This window comes from Cynocephalus volans, chromosome 15, assembly GCF_027409185.1.
Source record: "Cynocephalus volans isolate mCynVol1 chromosome 15, mCynVol1.pri, whole genome shotgun sequence".
NCBI lineage: Eukaryota > Metazoa > Chordata > Mammalia > Dermoptera > Cynocephalidae > Cynocephalus > Cynocephalus volans.
Genome location: NC_084474.1, coordinates 27,523,159 through 27,544,172, shown reverse-complemented (window position 1 = coordinate 27,544,172; position 21,014 = coordinate 27,523,159). Strand labels below are relative to the sequence as shown.

Genomic DNA, 21,014 nt, shown 5'->3' with positions numbered 1-21,014 from the left:
AATACTCACTTTTAGTGGTCGGTGAAGGGCCTCTAGCAGGGCTATGATCTCTGCCTTGTTTTTGATTTCTTTTCCTCCAGAGGTTAGCAGACCCCGCTGTTGATAGATAACACTGTGCACATGGGCAGTGGCAAAGGCATACCTGCTGTCTGTATAGATGTTGATTCTTTTGCCCTCTCCTAGTTCAAGGGCTTTCGTGAGGGCGATGAGTTCTGCCTTCTGAGCGGACGTTCCTGCAGGTAAGGTCTGTGCCCATATCAGGTTCTGGCCATCTACTATAGTGGCCGCTGCCTTCCGCACCCCTTCTTCCAGGAAACTGCTGCCGTCAGTGAACCAGGTGGCTTCGGCGTTTGACAGAGGCTGGTCTGACAAGTCTTTCCACCATCCATGTGCCTCAGCAAGCACTTGTTGGCAGTCATGGATAGGAGGGTCGAGGTCAAGGTCTGGGAGCAACGTGGCTGGATTTAAGCTCACTGGGGGAGCGAAAGTAACTCGGTCTGAGTGCAGTAACAGAGTCTGATAGTGAGTCATGCGAGCATTTGTGAGCCAGCGGTCGGGGGCTGGCGGACAATACTCTCTAAAGCATGAGGTGCCGAGATTACCAAACTCTGTCCCATAGTTAACTTGTCAGCATCTTTTACCAGAACTGCTACTGCCGCTATGATCCTTAGACAAGCTGGCCACCCCGAGGCTACTGGGTCTAGTTTTTTAGACAGATATGCTACAGGCCTTTTCCAGGGGCCCAGTTTCTGAGTTAGGACCCCCTTTGCAACCCTCTTATTTTCTGCCACATACAGGTGGAAGGGCTTGGTTATGTCGGGGAGCCCCAGAGCCAGTGCAGACATCAAGGCCATCTTGATGTTGTTAAAAGCCTGTTGTTCTTCTTTTCCCCACTTGAAGGGCTGACTGTTCTTAGTGAGGGGATATAATGGGGCTGCCATCTCAGCAAAACCAGGTATCCATAGGCGGCAGAACCCAGCAGTACCTAAAAATTCCCTGACTTGTCTTGGATTAGCGGGTGGCGGAATGTGAAACACTGTCTCTTTTCTGGCCTCAGATAACCATCTCTTCCCGTTTTTAAGAAGGTACCCCAGGTAACTGACCTGTCGCTTGCAGATCTGAGCCTTTTTGGCGGAAGCTCGATAGCCCAGTTCTCCCAACTCTGTAAGGAGATGCTTTGTTCCTTCCAGGCACAGTTCTTCGTCGGCTGCTGCCAGGAGGAGGTCATCTACATACTGCAACAGAGTTACCTGGGGGTTAGAGGCCCGGAACATAGCCAAGTCTTGGTGGAGAGCCTCGTCAAAGATGGTGGGCGAGTTTTTGAATCCTTGAGGCAGGCGGGTCCATGTGAGTTGCCCTGCTAGGCCAGTCTCTGGAGCTTTCCATTTGAAGGCAAAGTAATCTTGACTTTTTACAGCTAGCGGTAAACAGAAGAATGCATCTTTGAGATCCAGTACCGAGTACCAGGTCCTGTCTGGGGGTAGAGAGCCTAAAAGATTATAGAGGTTAGGAGTTGTGGAGTGGAGGTCGGCCACCTGCTTGTTTACCTCTCGGAGGTCTTGGACCGGTCGGTAGTCATTAGTCCCAGGTTTTCGGGCCGGTAGCAAGGGCGTGTTCCAGGCTGATTGGCTCTTCCGTAGGATCCCCAGCTGGAGCAAACGGGCAATGTGGGGTCGCATGCCTTTGTGTGCCTCTCGGGACATTGGGTATTGTCGGACAGCTATAGGACTGGCCTGAGCCTTCAGCTCTACGTGGACGGGGGGCCAGTTTTTAGCCTTCCCTATCCCTGCAGTTTCTGTCCACGCCTGGGGATAGTTTTCTAACCACCAGTCCATCTGTCCGGTCTCCCACCCTTGTTTTTCAAACAATTGGTATTCATCTTCCAGCCTGAGAGTTAGTACCTGGAGAGGCTTTGCTTGTCGATTTAACACCCGAGGTCCCTCGGGGTCAAAATGAATTTGAGCACCCATTTTGGTGAGGAGGTCTCTTCCCAGTAGTGGGTAGGGGCACTCAGGAATGACAATGAACGAGTGGGATACCCGGCCCACGCCTAGGTCTACCGTTCTTCGGGTAGTCCATGGGTACTGTCTGTTCCCTGTAGCCCCTTGCACCCACGATTTTTTATTCAAGAGGGGTCCATCTGTTTGCAGTAACACTGAATGCTGAGCCCCAGTATCTACCAAGAACTGAGTGGGCTTCCCCTCCACTGTAAGGGTTACCGTGGGTTCAGGGAGGGGGTCCGAACCCCGTCCCCTCTAATCACTGTCTTCCTGCAGGGCCAAGATTTTGGGGGCCTGAGGCTTTTTCTTTTTCTTGGGGCATTCTCGAGCCCAGTGTCCTTTCTCTTTGCAGTATGCACACTGATCTTTTGCTAGGGGTTCCTTCTTGCTGCCCGGTACTATCTTACTAGGTTCCCTAGTTTCCCTAACTACAGTGGCCAGAATTTTGTGAAGATTTCTTTCTTGGCACTTTTCTCTCTTTATTTCTTTTGCCTCCTGCTCTTTCTGCTTTCTCTCTTCTTTTTCTTCCTCTGACTGTCTATTATGATAAACCTTTTCAGCCACCTGTACTAATTCCCTCAATGACTTATCTTGTAACCCTTCAAGCCTCTGCAGTTTCTTCCTGATGTCTCTACTAGACTGGTCAATAAAAGCAACTGTCACTGTAGCCTTGTGCTCCTCACTACTAGGATCATATGGGGTAAACTGAGGGAATGCCTCCATGAGTCTCTCCAGAAATGCTGACGGAGACTCATTGGGCCCCTGGATTACCTCTCTTACCTTAGTCAAATTGGTGGGGCGTTTTGCTGCCCCTTGGAGACCTGCCATTAGAGCCTGGCGATAGACCTTCAGGTGCTCCCTACCTTCTGCCGAGTTGAAATCCCAGTTCGGTCTGGTCAATGGGAATCCTGCATCTATGACATCAGGGAGGCGGGTAGGTCACCCATCATCTCCTGGAACGTTCTTTCGAGCCTCCAAGAGGATTCGTTGTTTCTCCTCGGTGGTGAACAGGACCTGGAGGAGCTGCTGGCAGTCATCTCAGGTGGGCTGATGAGTAAAGAGGAGGGATTCTACAAGGTTAGTGAGACCCTGAGGGTTTTCAGAGAAAGGGGGATTCTGAGATTTCCAGTTGTAAAAATCAGAAGAGGAGAAAGGCCAGTACTGTAAGGGCTGGTTGCCCTCTTCATCAGGAGGGCCATAAGCCTGCAGAGGGAGGGTGGGAACAGCCTCCGGAGGGGCTGCTCGCCTACTACGCGTCCCCTGCGCAGGTCCCTCCCTTGCTCCTTGTGGGTCCTCCTGCGGAGCTGACGGGCGGGCTGCCTGAGGGTGGAGGGAGGGAGGATAAGGAGGAGGAGGGTCTAGGAGAAGCAAGTCCAATTCGGTGGAAGGTAGGACCTCCAGGTTTTTTCTTTTCCATCTCTTGAAGAGCAAACGCAGCCAATGGACCTGTTAGGGGAACAAAGGGATGGACCCACAGAGGAGGGTCTGTGACCAGATCTTCCCAGACAATGATACAAGGGACTTGGTCTGGGTGACTTTTAGAATTGAAACCAAAATTTTTTCTCTTTACCGCAGTGATCAGCAGTGGAGAGAAGGAGCCTTCGGCGAGCCACCCATGTTGGAAAGTCGGCCACTCCAAATAACAAAGTTTTGCCCACTTATCCTTTTTAACCTGTACAGACAGATTATGAGCCCTGGCCTTCACGTCAGTCCAGTATTTCAGAGTCAGATTTAAAGGGGTTGAGACAGTCTGCCCTATTGTCACCCCAGAAAGTCGTCAGTCCCAACACACACACAACCAGACAAACAAAAACCAAAACACTGACGCGCCCCTGCCACGGGCACCACAACCTGATTATCAGAGAACTCGGGAGGGGTCTCCTTCCTAGAGATCTCCCGTGGAGCTGAACCCGTTCATCTCCAAAATAGGAATCTGAAGCGTCCTCCAGGATTCCTGTGGCCATGGCGTACCAGTACTACCCGCCGCTATGGACCACCACAGACCGATGACCCCATCCCGGAGCCACCGAAAAGCCAAAACCAGATTACAGTAGACAACAAAGACACAAAGACAGACACAGCAGACAGACAGACAACCACGGTACCTGCTCGAGCGATCCTCCGTTCTCTAGTCTCTGGTCCCAGAGAGAGCCATTTCCCGGCCAATGCACCAAAATGTAAGACTGGCCCGAAAGTGCGAATCTTACTTGTTGGGAAGGCTCATCTCACAAAGACCAGGAGACAGAGATCATTGCAATCAAGCAAGAGGTTTTTTTATTCCAGCATGCTGGGGTCTCTCCGTCTTCAGGACAGATGCAGCCCCAAGCTCTTAACACAAGCACTTTTTATTCAGTTTGGTAGGCAGACTTTGGCAACAGGATGAGTTGTACACAGCTTATTGGTCATCTGAGGTGACTTTTAATTTCGTTGGTGGCCTTCAGTGGGGTGGTACACAGATGAGGAACTGGGGAATTGACCAATAGCCCACCCCTTTTGCGGTTAGGCCCTTCCTGGAACTGGGTGAACTTTGGGCTCTTTGGAAAGTCCCTTCCCCCTGGCAACGGAAAGTCCTTATCTTCTGGTAATGGAAAGTCTCAAGCACCTGGTAGCGGAAGGTCCTAAGTACCTAGTATCGTTTACCCAAAAAGGTTAGGGGTTATCTCTACCTCTACAGCACCTGTCTAGTGGGAAGACAGACTTACAAACAATTATACAGTATGATAACTGCTAAAATGAAATGACAAAATACAATTGATCATCAAAGAACTAAATGTAGGAGCTAAAACTGTAAGACCCTTAGAAGAAAACACAGTAGTACACCTTTGTGATCTTGGGTTAGGCAATGATTTCTTAGATAGGACGCCAAAAGCAAGTGATTAAAGAGAAGATAATATAAATTGGACTTCATCAAAATTAAAAACTTTTATGCTTTAAAGGAAACCATCAAGAAAGTAAAAAGACAAGCCACAGACTGGGAAAAAAATATTTAGTAAAGGTAACACCAAGTTCAAGGCTTCAGGTCCCCATACTGGCCAGCTGCCAAAAAAAAAGAAGAAAAGAAAATGGTAAAAAAAAGAAAATGGTAAAGGATTTGAATAGATATTTCTGCAAAAAAGATATACAAATGGCCAATAAGCACATAAAATGGCTAATCAACATCATCAGCCATTAGGGAAATACATAGTAATATCACAATGAGATATGACTTCCCACCCACTAGGATAGATAAGATCAAAAGACAGAAAATAATGACTATTGTCAAGGATGTGAAGAAATCGGAATGTTTGCATATTGCCGGTAGGGTTGTAAGAAATTAGTCTGTGAGTTTCTCAAAAGGTTAAACATAAAGTTGGCTTATAAGCAGCAGTTCCACTGCTAGGTATATACCCCCACACCCCCTCAAATTGGAAACAAATGTTTAAACAAAAACTTGTACACAAATATTCATAGCAGCTTTAGTCACAATAGCCAAATGTGGAAACAACCCAAACGTACATCAGTTGATGAATGGATAAACAAGATGTGTTATATCCATACAATGGCATACTATTTGGCCATAAAAAGGAATAAAGTACTGATACATGCTTCAGTATGGATGAAACTCAAAAATATTATCTTAAGTGAAAGAAGTCAGTCACAAAAGACCATGATTCTGTTTACGTGAAATGGCCAGAATAGGCAAATATAGAGAAGCAGAAAATAGACGTGTGGTTGCCAAGGAGCTGCCAAGATTGTGCGGGAAAATCAAGAGTGACTAGTCATGTGTACAAGGTTTCTTTTGGGAGATGATAAAAATGTTCTCAAGTTAGATTAGGACAACAGTTGCACAACTTTGTAAATATACTAAAAATCACCAAATTGTACACTTTATTTTTTTATTTTTTTAAAAGAGGACCAGCAAGGGGATCTTAACTCTTGACTTGGTGTTGTCAGCACCAGGTCTCTCAAGTGAGCCACGGGCCTGCCCCTGTACACTTTAAATAGGTGAACTGTATGATATAAATTATATATCAATAAAGCTGCTTAAAAAATACAATTGGGGCTGGCCCCATGGCTCACTCAAGAGAGTGAGGTGCTGGTAGCACTGAGGCCGCGGGTTCGGATCCTACATAGGGATGGCCGGTGCACTTACTGGCTGAGCATGGTGCAGACCACACCGTACCGACGATTGCAATTCCCTTACCAGTCAAAACAAAACAAAACAAAACAAAATACAATTGGATCATAAGAGACTAATTGCTTAGGTCAGTCACAGAATTCAGTGAAGTTTCAAAAAGGTCACAGGTAAATGAGACTTGAAGGAACAGTAGGAGACTGCTGGGTATTTGAGAGGAGAGGAGGGAACACATTCCAGACAGAAGCAGCAGCTGGCACAAAGGCAGGGGGCACATGGGAAGAGAGCATGCTATTGATGTTGGAGGAAGGGTCCGGGAGGCCTGGTAGTTGGCCTCAACCCACCCAGTCCTCTTACCCAGTTCTTGACTCTGCTGCAGCAAAGAATTCAGGGGCCGAGTCACAGTAGAAAGTGAGAACAAGTTTGATATAACAGATAAGATACACAGATTCCACAGAGAGAGTGCAGCATAGCTCCAGAGACTGAGCAGGGCCCACACCAAGTTTAACATAAAAGCAAGAAATACATACTTAAAGCTCAGTACAGAATGCAGGCTGACTAAAGAGAGTCAGCTTGCTGAAAGGAAGTTTGATACAAAGTAACGTATACACACCCCAGCCAGCAAAGTACACCCGCCTCCAGGAAAGTGAGCAACAACCCTGCCTTCTGCTGGGATTTGGCTTTTATAGTTTCTCTATCTAATGAATATTCAATTAAGGGGGTAGTTCCCAGTATGTAATATTAGCTTGCACATGCTCAGTTGGTCTCTTCTTGTGGCATGTTCATTGGTCAAATCTCATCACATGCACCAGGCATATTCAAGAATGTTCTACTTTCCCTAGCACCTCTAGTGGAAAGTCATTCAGCTACTAGGGTTATATAACCCCTCTCTACTGAGCATGCCCAGCCATTTGATTTGCATAAGCCAGCCCCTTAAGGCCTCATTTTCCCCATTGTTGCTGAAAATAGGTCTAACTGGCAGCACTAACTTTCCTCTAGGGGAAGGCCAACAGGAGGGACCTAAAACGTTGGAAATGGCTTGTAACCCAGAGCTGTGTCCTGTAACCCAAGCTCAGGGAAACTGAGTACCTCCTATCTCACTACTGTGTGTGTAGTGTGTGTGGTCAGTAATGCTGGTACAAAGAGATCAGGACCTATACAGGCAGGGCTCAAGCCTTTTTGGAAAGGGGCCCAATCCTAAAGGGCTATTTAGTCATTACTAATCCTTCCAATAAGGAAAAGGAAGGCCACTTAAAATTTTTGAGCCTGTTAGAAGCATCAGTCTAACATAAAAATTAGAAAGTGATGTGCAGAGAAGTAAAACTAGTGATTGCCCAGAAGAAAGGAGGGAAATAGTAACAGCTAACTAAATTTATGGAGCCCTAACTCTCTGCCAAGCACTTCCTTTGACTCATCTAATTGCTAACGTGAGTAGTACAGTTAGGTCCATTTTATAGATCATAACCACATGGCTTGCTGTCTCACTCCTTCAGGTCTTCAGTCAAATGCAACTCCCTCATGCTTCCCTGTTCCCTGTGCTTTATTTTTCTCCTGGACTCTCAAACTCAATCCAACATATACTTCACTTTGGAAATCTTGTTTAAAGATTCTCTCTTCCCACTAGAAGTCCATAAGAATAGGTTATTTTGTATTTTTCATTCAGCTCTATATCCCCAGTGCCTAGCACATGGTAAACACCCAATATTGTTTGAATACATAAAGGAGAAAATGGTGTCTCAGAGAGATGACGTAACTTGTAAGTGGCAGAATTCTGATTCAAAAACCGATGCCCTTAAACGACTGAGTGATTCCACTAGAGTTGTAATATTGAAGGCAAGAGATAAATTCCCCCCTGGGACTGTGGCAGTGGGGAGGGGAAGCGGTATATATAGAATTGCCTGGATGTGGAAGGATGCTGAAGGGGCTCAGTGTAAGAGGACTTTGGTTTCTAGATTTGGCAAATGGGTAAAACAGTGGTGCAATTCATCAGGAAAAAGAATGCAAAGGACTCCTGGTTTGGGCAGAACGTTGAAAGAGGAGAACATGTCTAACCCACAATCCTGTTTTAATATCTTCCTAGATTACTAAGAAGTGTTGTTAATAATGAGGCAAGTAAACCCAATCTGATCCCATCATCTTCAGTCTGAGTCCCAGTTAAGGATGGAGGTGTGTAGGGAAGACCCGAACTGGGAGTTTCTGGGTTTTTTTGTTGTTTTGTTTTGTTTTTTAAGCTACTCCAAACTTACAGAGTAGGAAAAAGTCTCCAGGAGAGTTTAAACTAACTCTGAGGTTAATTTTTAAGGCAGATGCTAAAACTGGAAAATGCCCCCTATCCTTGCGTAGTCATATTTTTAGGTTATCTTGACAGTGGCAGTGGTTTATCAAAGTGACAATCAGTGTGGAAGAAGGCATTGGCACCCAAACCTAGGGTGGCCAGGACGGCGGGAGGGCATGCTTGCGGCGGTTCGCACCACAGCACGCGGTCGCCCTCCGACCGGGCAACGGTCTCAGTCCGCGGACCTGGCTCAGGAAGCTCGCGCCTCAAACGCCTGCCAACCCCGGTTCTGGAGCGGGCCAGGGGCGCGCCGCCGGGGCGCCTTCGCGCCCGGCTGGCCACGGACCGGCGGCCTCCGACCCCCAGGTGGCGCTGTGGGTTCGCAGGGTCGGCCGAGGCGCGAGCAAGCGCCGTCTCCCTAGTGCGCATGCTCACCGGCGCAGCGGGCTGGCTTTTTCTTTCTTTCTTTCTTTCCTTTTTTTTTTTTTTTTTTTTTTTTTTCTTTTCCGGGCTGCCCCGGCGGCTGCGTACTGGCTGTGGGATGGGAAGTGAAGCCCCAGCGAGCGGCTGCGGCGGGGCTGTGAGAAGCAGCCAGGGGGCGGCGGCGGCAGCCAGTCGGTGAGCAGCTGGGAAGAGCGGAGCCGGGGCGGAGCACCTGCAGGCACGGGCGGCGGCCCCACCATGGCGATTCGAAAGAAGAGCACCAAGAGTCCCCCGGTCCTGAGCCACGAATTCATCCTGCAGAATCACGCGGACATCGTCTCTTGTGTGGCGATGGTCTTCCTGCTGGGGCTCATGTTCGAGGTGAGCCCGCCCCGCGCCCCAACCGCCCGCCCTGCTGCCCCCTGCCCGGGTTCGGGCCGCCAGCCCCGGCCCCTTCTTTCGGGACCCCAGGGGATTCGGGCCGGGGGGCAGTACGGCCCCCTCCGGTCCCCGACGTGCGGGCCGGCCCTGCCCTGCCCCGGCGGCAGCTCCCCCGCGGCTGGCCCGGTTATGCGGAGCCCCCGTGGGCCCGGCCGCCGCCCTAGGAGAGTGGGGGTCTCCAGGTCGCCCCCTTCCCCGACCCGCCGCCGCCCCCTCCCGCCGGCCGCACAGTTCCTGGTTCCCGCGAAGGGTTACGTGGCAGCCAGCGAGGGGCCGGCGGCGGGCGGGGGCGGCCCCTGAACTGCCGAGCTGGCTCTGCGCGGGGGGCGGATTTGGGAGGATGGCCCTCCCTGGCCGCGGTGTGTGTCCGGCGGTAGAGGGCTAGGGAAAAGTGGAGGCCAGGCCCCTGGGGGCCGGAGAGCGCCGCCCCGAAGCCACAGGCCCGAAGTGACAGGGGAACCCCTTGTAGGACCGAGGTTGGGATGAGCTAGGAACAGACGGAGCCGGGCCGGGCGTCTGCCTGCTGCCTACTTGAAGGGCGGTGGCCGCTGGGCACCGGCACACTGAAGGTATACCCGATTGTTTCAGTTCTTGTCTCTTAAACTGGTGTTATTACAGTTATCGAACTTCTTGCTTGCACACTGGCGCTTGCTTTTGCCTAAAGAAACAAGTACATAAATCGAGGTTCTGAACAGCACTGCCAAGGAGTCGAATAATTTTCTTTTTGTTCCTTGAAGTAAAAGATGGAAATGTCAAGAGTGTGTAAATTCTCTTCCCACCTATCTAGTATTTTGATGACTTATTTAACAGCTGTTGAACGTGGTAATAAACTTTGCAAGGTGAACTTGTAACATCCTACTTTTTTTTTTCCTTGCTCCCCAATACACACGCCCATTCCTTTTACTCTTTCCCTTTTTTACTTTTCTCTATAGCCCGTATGCCTCATCAGATATACTAATTATTTTACTTATTTGTAGTTTTGTCTCCTCCTTCCTGGCATGTAACCTCAGTGAGGGCAGAGGTTTTTATTTCTTTTTATTAGTCTATTTCCAGTGCCTAGAATAGAGCCTGGAACATAGAAAGTGCTTTAAAAATGAGTGAAATTAAGAATCCTTGAGAACAAACTAATGGAATGAGACTGCCAGTGACCAAAGGATGAATACATTTTTTTTAAATGGAGCCCATTTGGGTTATTTATTAATGTTATTTATTAGATAACAATATTTTATTTTCACTTCTCTTCCTATGGGCTTTTCTGGATCTATTTTTATCTGGCATATTTTTATTCTTTTAGTGTCATGGATGTTTGAAACCACTGCTATGGAAGTAGCAGGTATAGTAGAAGGGGGAAGGTAAAAGGGAACTAACATATGTTGCAAGCTTCGTTTTAGGCTGGGCTTATGTTACTAACCTACTGGGTGACCCGAGTCTGAGACTCAATTTTTCTGCTTTACATAAGGAAATAATATCACCTGTACTACTTTCCTCACAGCCTTTGTTGCAAGGATCAGATTGTTGTGAAGGCAGTTTACAAAGCATTATATGAATATATGATATCACTAAAAATACAGTGCTAAACATCTGTACTCTTCTGATTTGATATTTATCTATGCTTTCTGCTTTGATATTAAAAGTAATACTTTTGAACATGCGATATATTCAGCAGTTGTGCAACTTGCCATAACCCATCTCCACATAGTAAGAATTCTGACTTTAAAAACATGTAATTTAGGAGTATTATGACCTGCAAGGCATATTTGCAGTGCTTTGCATGAAATGGAATATAAATCAAATGTTCTGACATTTAGAAATGGTATTAACTTTGCTTTTATGTGAACTATTTCACAGTCTCATCACATATCTAGGAAAGTTCATCATCTATACCTTGCCTCACATGTTAATTATTTTTTAACAGTGGATTTTCACCTTTATATAAACCTGTATAATTTGTAAATCTGAATAGACACGATAAAAATACTAAATAGAAGTTTAAGTCAGTTCAAAAGGGAGTGTTAAAGTGGTATACAGAAGAGGGAAGTTTGTGCAAGTTGTTCTTTTTTATCGTATGTTAAAGTTTTTTTTGTTTTTTGGTGGCTGGCCAGTACCGGGATCCAAACCCTTGACCTAGATATTATAATACTACCCTCTAACCAACAGAGCTAATCGGCCAACCCCATATGTTAAAGTTTTAGGATTTGAAAGTATGTGTGATATTATGATATACGTGTGTGTATATATATATATATATATATATATATATGTTGGGTTTTGTTTACGGTTCCTGGCTCCACAAGGCAGGACTCTGATCTTCCCCTGACTTTCTGCTTTGGAGCTGGCCATAAGGAAATCCTCTGCACCAAGGTCAAGGGTTTGGATCCCCCGTACTGGCCAGCCACCAAAAAAAAAAGAAAAGAAAAAAAATCCTCTCTGACTTACTTTGTCTGATTATGGGTAATAAGAACCCCATTTCAGGAGGAGTCCTACCCCATACCCAGGAGAAACGAATGCTGCACAGAAAGAGGCCAAGAAGAATCTGAATAAACAGGCCTTGCTGGGTTTCCCTATTGTAAAGTAAGGCAAATCATAACTAAAGCCAAAATGTTTCATTATTTTAGTTATTATTTTAGTTATACTAAGTTTCCATTTATATTGTTAGAGCTAGGGCTCAGACCCTCCAAACCCACTGTACAGGCTGGGTCACCAGACGCCTCACATGCCAGGCTGGGTCCCCAGACCCCTCTCACGCAGGTCCATGCTAGGTAATTGGAAGATTCCAGGAGCTGTTGGCAGATGACATGAGTTCAGTCCTCAGCTTCCTCAGTGGCAGCAGCTTACAGGTCCGGCAGCTTACAGATCTGGCAGTGGCAGTGGCCTTGCAGAGGGTCCCGGGGGCACTAGCAGCAGCAGCCTCCAGCAGCAGTAGTGGCCTCCCCATGTCCCCCCCACACACACACACATGGGGGGACATCCCAGGGATGAGGAGCACCATGGATCAGAGCCACTCATCTTTATACTTAAGTCCATAACCCAGGACACCTGGGTGCACATGCGCAATTATGCTAGACGATAACCAAGGAACACCTGAGCACATATGCCTATTTACATCAAATGCTCGGCAAGATTCTGAACATTTGAGGGGCCCTGACCATTTTTCCTATATTTTCCCAACACTATTCAGTCTATTAATATTACATTACACCCTTTTTGTTTAATCACATTTCTACACAGTTGTCCATGCTTCAGTCATGCCTACTTAATGAAACTTCCTTAAAAACCCTAGAGCACAGGGTTCAGGGAGCTTCCAGATAGCTGAACACACGGAGATTCCTGGAGGGTGGCATGCTGGGAGAGGGTATAGAAATTCAAACCCCTCCCCCCATGCATCTCTTCATCTGTATCCTATGTGATATCCTTTATAATAAACCGGTGAGTAAATAAGTGTTTCCCTGAGTTCTGTGAGCCACTCTAGCAAATTAAACCAAAGGAGGGGGTCTTGGGAACCCCAATTTATAGCCGCTCAGTCAGAAGTTGAGGGGGAGGAAGTTTTGAGAACTGAGCCCTCTCCTGTGGGATCTAACACCATCTCTAGGTAGATAGTGTCAGGATTGAATTGGAGGACATTCAGCTAGTGTGTGCTGCAGAATTGCTTGATTGCTTGCTGGTAGGGAGTAATTCCCACACATCTGATAGCAGAAGCATGCTGTGAGAGTGCAGTGGGAGAAACTGAATTGAGTGTGTTTTTTCCTACTCAGCATGTTAAGCTACAAGTGGGAAAATATTGACTTGGTTTTGTTATTTGACTTTTAAAATAATTGCTGCTGAATCTCAAAGTTAACATAATTATAGAATTACAGTATTTGTGCTAAAATAATAGAGAAGTTGATGTTTTTGCAGAACAGTTAAGGCTTTTGTGTATGTATATTGAGGAAATATCAGAGGATTTATGGTGAAATTGACAAAGAAATAACATACTATATTAATAGCCAAAATGAAGACGCAATATAGGTATACTGTAAAAGCATGGAATCTGGAGTTAAAGTTGTCCATGTTCAAGTTAGGGCTCTGCAGCTTTGGTAACTAGGTGACCTAGGGCATCTCAAAACTTAAGTTCCCTTATCTGTAAAATGGGGCTTATTATTATTCTGAGAATTAAATTAACTAATATGTGTAATGCCTAGTTCAGTGCTTGGTTTATAAGAGATATGCAATAAATGGAAATTCATCAAAGTTGGAAAATAGGAGACAGCATGTTTATGTGAGAGAAGGGCCCAGCAGCATCTAAAGAGATGATGTCTACTGGAAAGATTGAAAAAGAAATAGTCTGTTCCAGGGAACTTTATATTATTTAAAATTGTGAATTTTGGGCCAGCCTGTGGCTCACTCGGGAGAGTGTGGTGCTGATAACACCAAGGCCGTGGGTTCGGATCCCATATAGGGATGGATGGTTGGCTCACTGGGGGAGCGTGGTGCTGAAACCACCAAGTCAAGGGTTAAGATCCCCTTACCGGTCATCTTTTAAAAAAATAAATAAATAAAAAATAAATAAAAATTGTGAATTTTGAAATTGTAGCTTTATTACGGTATCTGTCCACATAGTGCAAAACATGCTCTATAATAATGGCTTCATATTTGAGTTAGGAAAATTTGAACGGCCGAAGTAAGGGCACTTAGGAAGCATTCTGAAAGTGAGGTTGTGAAAGAAGAGTGAACAGTTAGAGGTTCACAAGAGAAATATTTCCTTCCAGAAGGGAATGACTTACCAGACAGGTGTTCAAGAATCTGTAGGTTGTTTTTGCTGTACAAGTTTGGGGATATTCACAATTTCAACGATCTTGGAATAGTTTTGGAGGTATGTTTTATTTTTAAGGATGATTCGTCTTAATGCCAACATTTTCTTTTCTTTCTCCTTTTTTAAGAACTTAATTTTACATAAACTGGTGGGGAAGTGGAATTTAATACTCAGAAATTATCTTTATCTTTCATAAATCCAGTTTTTGTGGTAATCATACCTTCCTCTAACAAATGCAAAATAGTTAACATCTTTATATAGCAAGAAGAAATACCGAGCCCCAACCGGTGACTACTAACTTAAAGAAATGTTGTGATATTCATGACATTGCATACAACATAGCATTAGGTAATTCATTAGAGTTTGTAGTAACCTGTTTAAGGTATATCTGAATGTCTTATTTTTTTCTTATAAATGGAGAGCGATATAAAATGTCCAAAACTGCCATAAACTCAGTTTTTACTTTTGAGTGCATTATATATTTCTGTAGCATGTTTACATTCCAAACTAATTTATTTTACTATTATTAATTATAATACTAATTTAACTAAAGCAATGCTGGTTGAGGTCTGAGGCTTAGGAGGGCTGGAAATGGCTGGGAGCATGATTACTGGTTTAATTCTTCTATAAACTTTTGGGGGGTGTGTAGTTTGTGTTTTTCCTCTTCTCATTCTACTTAATGTCACCTGCTAAATCAGCAGGAGGCCAGATTTTAACTTTATTTGGAAGCCTGGCATAAAAGGGTGATCTAGGTTTTGTTTCTTTTAGAATTTAATACTAAATTTATATTTGAATTTCATTTGTTGTTTGTAAGGGACTCTAACAGAAAGTTTTCTTAGCAGTGATAGTGGTGACCTCATATTACAACCTAGAAACCGGGATGTGGAGTGAGTGCGTGCGTGCGTGCGTGTGCGTGTGTGTGTGTGAGAGAGAGAGAGAGAGAGAGAGAGTTTTATGTATATGAAGTCTAAACAAAAATAGAAAAACTAAATGAAATATAGTAATCAATCAACTTTATTTAAAAGTAGTCACATGAAAATAATGCTACCCTGGAAATTCATACCATCATTCTGCTCTAATGAATCCTTATTAATGACCCAAATTTTAATACAGTAGCCTTACTAGCCTTTTCTATTCAAGTGACCTTCATTTCTACCCCAGTTCAGCAGCTCATTTTAATGGCCATATCCTGGACTTTATCACACAGGCCTGACTTACTTCCAGATCTTGAATTGCAGGATGGCAGAGTTCATCTGCAACCTGCATTTTGTTCATCTCCCTCATTCTACTACTCATATGACAGTTCTTTATTGAGTCCAAGCTTTTATGGTACCTTGACCCACTGTTCTTTTCTCCATTATATTAGCCCCCTCATTGCTTTGCTTTTCTTACTACAGGCTTTCCTCTGCTATCTGCCTTTTCTGTGCCTCGCAATTCACAGATTGTTGGGGATTACTAAAGAAAATCACACACTCATGCTGATATGATAGATAATAGTACAAATCAAAGGTTTCTAACTTCAGACATTAATAACATTTGGTGATCTTTTTACTTTTCCTGGCCAGCTTCTTTCCCTATAGGAACTGTATCAATACTCACCATGCTTAATGTGTGACATTGCTTTTTTTCCCCCTGCAGGGACAATAAGAATTAATTAGGTGTGGAATTCTGTGGTTTTCTGTCTTTTGAAATTATGTCTCACTCATTACTACCTTCTTTTTAGTCTTAAGAGGAAAACTTGTCCAAGAATACTCTATCCTTCTAATTTCATTCCCTATCATATTTTTCCATCCATTATCCTCTTTCTATTCTGTGTGTTTAACTTCTCCCTTTTCCCTGGCACCTCTCCTATTGCCCTCACACGAGCTCAATCTCTTCCCATCCTAAAAAACAACATAAATCTTGACCTGGCATCTGCTGGATACCACTTTGTCACTCTTATGTTCCTCAACCCACTGCGATGCAGCTTCTGTTCTCAGTGCTTTGTTGGAATTGTTCAAACCATGACCAGTGACGACTTCTTGACTTGTCCAGTTTGTTGCAGTCTTTCCCTGCCGTAGTTTCTGTAGAAACTTTGACTTTTTTAATCATACTTTTTTGAAACATTTTCCCCTTGGCTTTGGGACACCAAGCTCCCTTCATTCTCTTTCTGTTTCTTTGCCCATTTCTTCTTAGTTCTTTTCCTTTTTCTCTTTCTCTGGTGGCTGGATGGTACAGGGATCCGAACCCTTGGCCTTGGTGTTATAACACCACTCTCTAACCAGCTGAGCTAACAGGCAGACCCCTCTTCTTAGTGTTGAGGACTTGAAGTTTTGGCTTTTTCTCTGCCCTTCCCAAGGGTCTTATGTTATCCTACTTATCTATGAATACTATACACTCTCCATATATGATTTATGCACTTCCACAGCTTCAACTACGTCCTGTAAATGGAGACTCCTAAATCTTTAAGCTACATTCTCCCTGCTGAGTTCTAGACATAGGTTTTAGCTGCCTCTTCCTCTTTCTACTTGTGTATCTCTCAGAAATCTCAGCTGTAAACATCCATTAATAATCTTTGATTCTTTCCTCTTGCTTACCAAGCCTTATTTTGCCTAAGTGCCTTCTTTTTCCCACTACCACTCCCTTAGTTCAGGCCTTATTATCGTTCATGTGGTCTCTTGCAGAAGTCTTATACTTGGCTGCACACTTTCTTTCTCTAATTTGTATTTTATCTGGTATTTATTTAGTAATTTTTTTTTTTTTTTAAAGATGACTAGTAAGGAGATCTTAACCCTTAACTTGGTGTTGTCAGCACCACGCTCTCCAAGTGAGCTAACCATCCATCCCTATATAGGGATCTGAACCCATGGCCTTGGTGTTATCAGCACCACACTCTCCCAAGTGAGCCACGGGCCGGCCCTTTTATTCAGTAATATTAATCAGTCATCTTATATGTGCCAGGCCCCCTGCTGGGCTCTGAATGTATAGTGATGAGCAGAAACAGGCATGGTCCCAGTTCTTATGAAGTTTACTTTCTAATGGAAGTGGTAGAACTTATTAATAGAATAAAACCAGAATATGTGTTTTGAAGGAAAGGAACACAGTTCTGACATAATCTAACAAAGCAAATGACCTACTCTAGAAAGACAGGGAAGGCTTCCTTGAAAAGGTGTGATTGAAGTGACATCTGAGGGGAAGATTTTGCAACAGTGTTTTAGATAGAACCACATGTGCACACAGCCTGTGGTAGGACGAAATGCAGGGGGCAAAGGAGCAGGGTCTGAGATGAGGCTGCAGAGGCAGAGAGGAGGCAGACCATGGAGAGTTGAACAGGCCACATGATCCTGGAAAGATGGGAATCCAGTGAAGGATTTTTTAACAGGTAGGGTGGGGGACATGGTAACATGATCAGATCATTCTGGTGGCAGAGTGGAGAATGGATCCAAGGGGGCTCGAGAGACCACTTATGCCACAGACAGTAATCTTTCTAAGAGGCGTAAATAAACTTTTCCCTCCTCAAAATCCTCCAGTTGTGCTAAAATAAAATCTAAACTAAATCTAAGCTAATTAACTCAATAGAGTCCTTTCTAGCACTCAATAATGTTTCTAGGCTTTCCTGCCACTTTCTGATGTGTGCCTTTTATGCCTGGCCTTGTCTTTACTGCTACTTGAGCTTTGCACTTTCTGTCTTTACCTGTGCTCCTGTCCTCATCCCCCGTTGTGAACCTCAGGAATTTCTATTTTCTGACAAGACACACACCACCACCTCTGAGAAGCTTTTCTGCAACATGCTCATTCCTTACCCCAGGAAGAAACAAAAAGCTTTATTGTATATCCTGAGTAACCATAGCATAAACAATTGACACTGATTCTACAGTATTATAACAATTTGTTTATCTGTCTTCCTGACCTGACTGAGCTCCTTGTCATCAGGAATTCATTCATTCATCCTCCTTTTATCCTTTTTTGTCTGGCACTGTGTCTGGTGCCTATAAATACTGAGTAAGCATTCCATTTTTCTGCTGTGACCACTTTACTTTACCAGTCATCAGGTCAGTTGAACATTTATTGACCACTTAACTATGCCAGGTGTGTGGGACCGACCCTAGCTTTGATCCATTTTTCTCATGCCAATTGAGGTTCCTTTCTTTTTTTTTTTGTGCTTCCTTTTATTTTATTAATTTACATTTAAAATATTTCTTGATAAAATATTTTAAAATATTTCTTGGGTTCATTGTTTAGGTCTAGAGTAGAGAATCTTAATTTGTCGAACCACTATTTACTGGAACTGCAGGGAGTGTCTCTTTTAAAATTAGGAATGAATTACACAGTCTCATCTAAACTGCAGAAAAATGCTCTGGTGAATTACATTGACTCCCAAGTTCAACTCCTTGGTGATCAGGAATTCCCATTGTGCTTCTCAGAGTGCCACAGGAACTAAGGTGTTCTTGGTTTTTAGATTTGGGGACAGCGATAGTGTTTTTGCCTCGGTCTTCCATTTAGGGGAGGGTCACAAATTGATTTGATCTTTTCTTTTTTCTTTGTCTAGATAACAGCAAAAGCTTCTATCATTTTTGTTACTCTTCAGTACAATGTTACCCTCCCTGCAACAGGTAGGTAATTTTCCTTAAGAATTTTCTATATAAGTAAAAATTCACATGAATAACTTGGAAATTTCCATGAACACTAGGTTCTATATTCATCTCAACATTGCTTTGATGATTTTGTGATGTAAGATCTGATGTTTTGATTTTATCCTATACATTATGTGAAAATCAGTTTTATGTTTAATGTTTATTATATATTTTTATGAATGGGGTTGAAATTCCATCAAAGAACTTTTTGTGCTGCCTTCTCTGCCCTCTAATCTTTTCATAAGGAGATTCTAAGAACAGATATTTTAAATTTGTTGAAAATGTCATTGTTCAGTCAAGGCCTCTGAAGGCATAATGTTCAGATTCAGTTTTTCTGACCTGCAAGTTATGTTTTGGACCTATAATAACAATTCTTTTAAGCTTAAAAGAATGTTGGCAAGTTCTAGGAATTATCTGGTAATAGCATCTAAACTACAATTTTAGTTTTTATTTTTAAAAAATTTATTTCTAAATTATACTGTGTGAAAATCAAGTTGTTATTGGAAGTTGATTGTAGTTGAATACAATAGCATATTTAACTAGCATGAGTGAGGGATGAGGTATTTGATTAGTAAAATATTAACATAATCAGGCAGTAAACCTACCTGCTGTTTTCTATTTAAGATGTAAGACCAGATAGAGAACATTGAGTTGAGATTTTGGTCACTTACATGTAGTTTTGTAAATATTTGACTCAGTGACTTAGATATCAGGTTACTCAATACTGCAGTGTTGTTTTGAAATTTGAATATGTCAGAGAAGAGTAAAGCTCTTTTACCTAAATGATCCCCATAAACATAAAGCTTGCAGACAACTAGTGTCAGCAATTCACAAGTGTTTAAGATTTGTTAAACCATTTAAAGTAATAGTTGCCACTATCTCTACTGCTTATAAATCAAAACTAAATCAAATACAGGTCAAGTCAGTTTTTCCATTTCATAATGTAGAGTCTAGTTTGAAAGCAGAGGTAGAAAATTTCAAAAGTTATTTGAAAAGACAGGAAGATAGGCTAAGTATACCTTTATTGACCTTATCTGTGCCCCCTGGATAATATCAGTTTATTGAGTGTGGCCTCTTCTCCCTTGTTTTTGGTCTTTGATGGCTGTGACTAACATCTGTCAAGTGTTTGTAAGTAATTTCTGAAGCTTTAGATTTGTAAATAGTCTCCTCCTTGATTTTCATTGCCCCGCAAGACTCAAGATGTCTAAGAGCAAATTATTTATGATATTTGTAGAGAACTTTTTTAATTAGGTTAGTCTTCTTTGTTTCCATAACTATGTTGTACTTAGTGCTGTTTTTATAATCTTATGTATCTTTTTGTGTATGTGTGTCCTTTTTGGCCTTCAGAAGAACAAGCTACTGAATCAACGTCCCTTTATTACTATGGTATCAAAGATTTGGCTACAGTTTTCTTCTACATGCTAGTGGCGATAATTATTCATGCCATAATTCAAGAGTATGTGTTGGATGTAAGTATACAATCTTAGAAATCTATACTTTATAAAGTACTAGCTCTCCAAACTCTGATAGTTATATATTAAATATATTTAATAATTTATTCTTAACTGCTAATGGCTATTTTTATTTTTAGAAAATTAACAGACGAATGCACTTCTCCAAAACGAAACACAGCAAGTTTAATGAATCTGGTCAACTTAGTGCATTCTACCTTTTTGCTTGTGTTTGGGGCACATTCATTCTAATCTCTGTAAGTATGTCTCTCTTACACTGTTGAACTTATCTAAAATTAGGAACTCTTATAAATTAAGAGTTTCAGTGATAAATGTCTCTTTTAGTTGTTTTTATACAGCAAAAATGCTAAGCTGTGTCTACCGTTACAAAAAACCTTACTCATCTTTAGTCACTCTGAATGTTACTTTATATCTTGCAGATATATTGGCAGATATCTCTGTATTAGCAAAAAGTGTAAGATGTCAGTGATACTCTTAGTAGGTTACATGAGTTGTAATGTTTCCAGTCATTTCCACCTTTAAAAAGAGCACAGGTGTTTTGCAAGCAACTTAAAATATTGTAAAAGTTAAGACAATCAAAACCTTTAATTGTATCACCAACTAATGAGGACCGGGAAGGCAGTATCTAGTTTAATATTACTAATAATAATCCCTTAAATTTATACGATATTCCGTAGTTAAATGCTTTTGAGTTTGTCAGATGCATAATTTTTCTTTACTAACCATGTTAGAGACTAACAGGCAAAGTGAGTTTTCCAGCGTACAACACTTATTGGTTGGATATAGACTAAAACCCAACTTTTCAATCCAGTGCTCATTTTATTTTACTCTGCTGCTTTAATAATATTTTCTAGACATATTTGAATTTCAGCTTAAAATCTATCTTA

General features: G+C 43.0%; 1 protein-coding gene across 2 annotated transcripts in view; it reads left to right on the top strand.

The window, feature by feature from the left end:
- Window positions 1-8,896: 8,896 nt before the first annotated feature.
- The window catches only part of TRAM1 (translocation associated membrane protein 1), a 34,376-nt gene continuing 22,258 nt past the window's right edge, over window positions 8,897-21,014 (top strand). Inside the window, exons 1-5 of one of the 2 annotated variants that reach the window (XM_063079599.1) lie at window positions 9,129-9,193; window positions 10,548-10,586; window positions 18,571-18,634; window positions 20,003-20,124; window positions 20,247-20,363. In XM_063079599.1, the coding sequence (XP_062935669.1) occupies window positions 20,074-20,124; window positions 20,247-20,363 (168 nt within the window). In that variant the 5' untranslated portion in view covers window positions 9,129-9,193; window positions 10,548-10,586; window positions 18,571-18,634; window positions 20,003-20,073. Of the gene's footprint in view, window positions 9,194-10,547; window positions 10,587-18,570; window positions 18,635-20,002; window positions 20,125-20,246; window positions 20,364-21,014 lie in introns of both variants that reach the window. The other variant, XM_063079598.1, reaches the window with a different exon arrangement.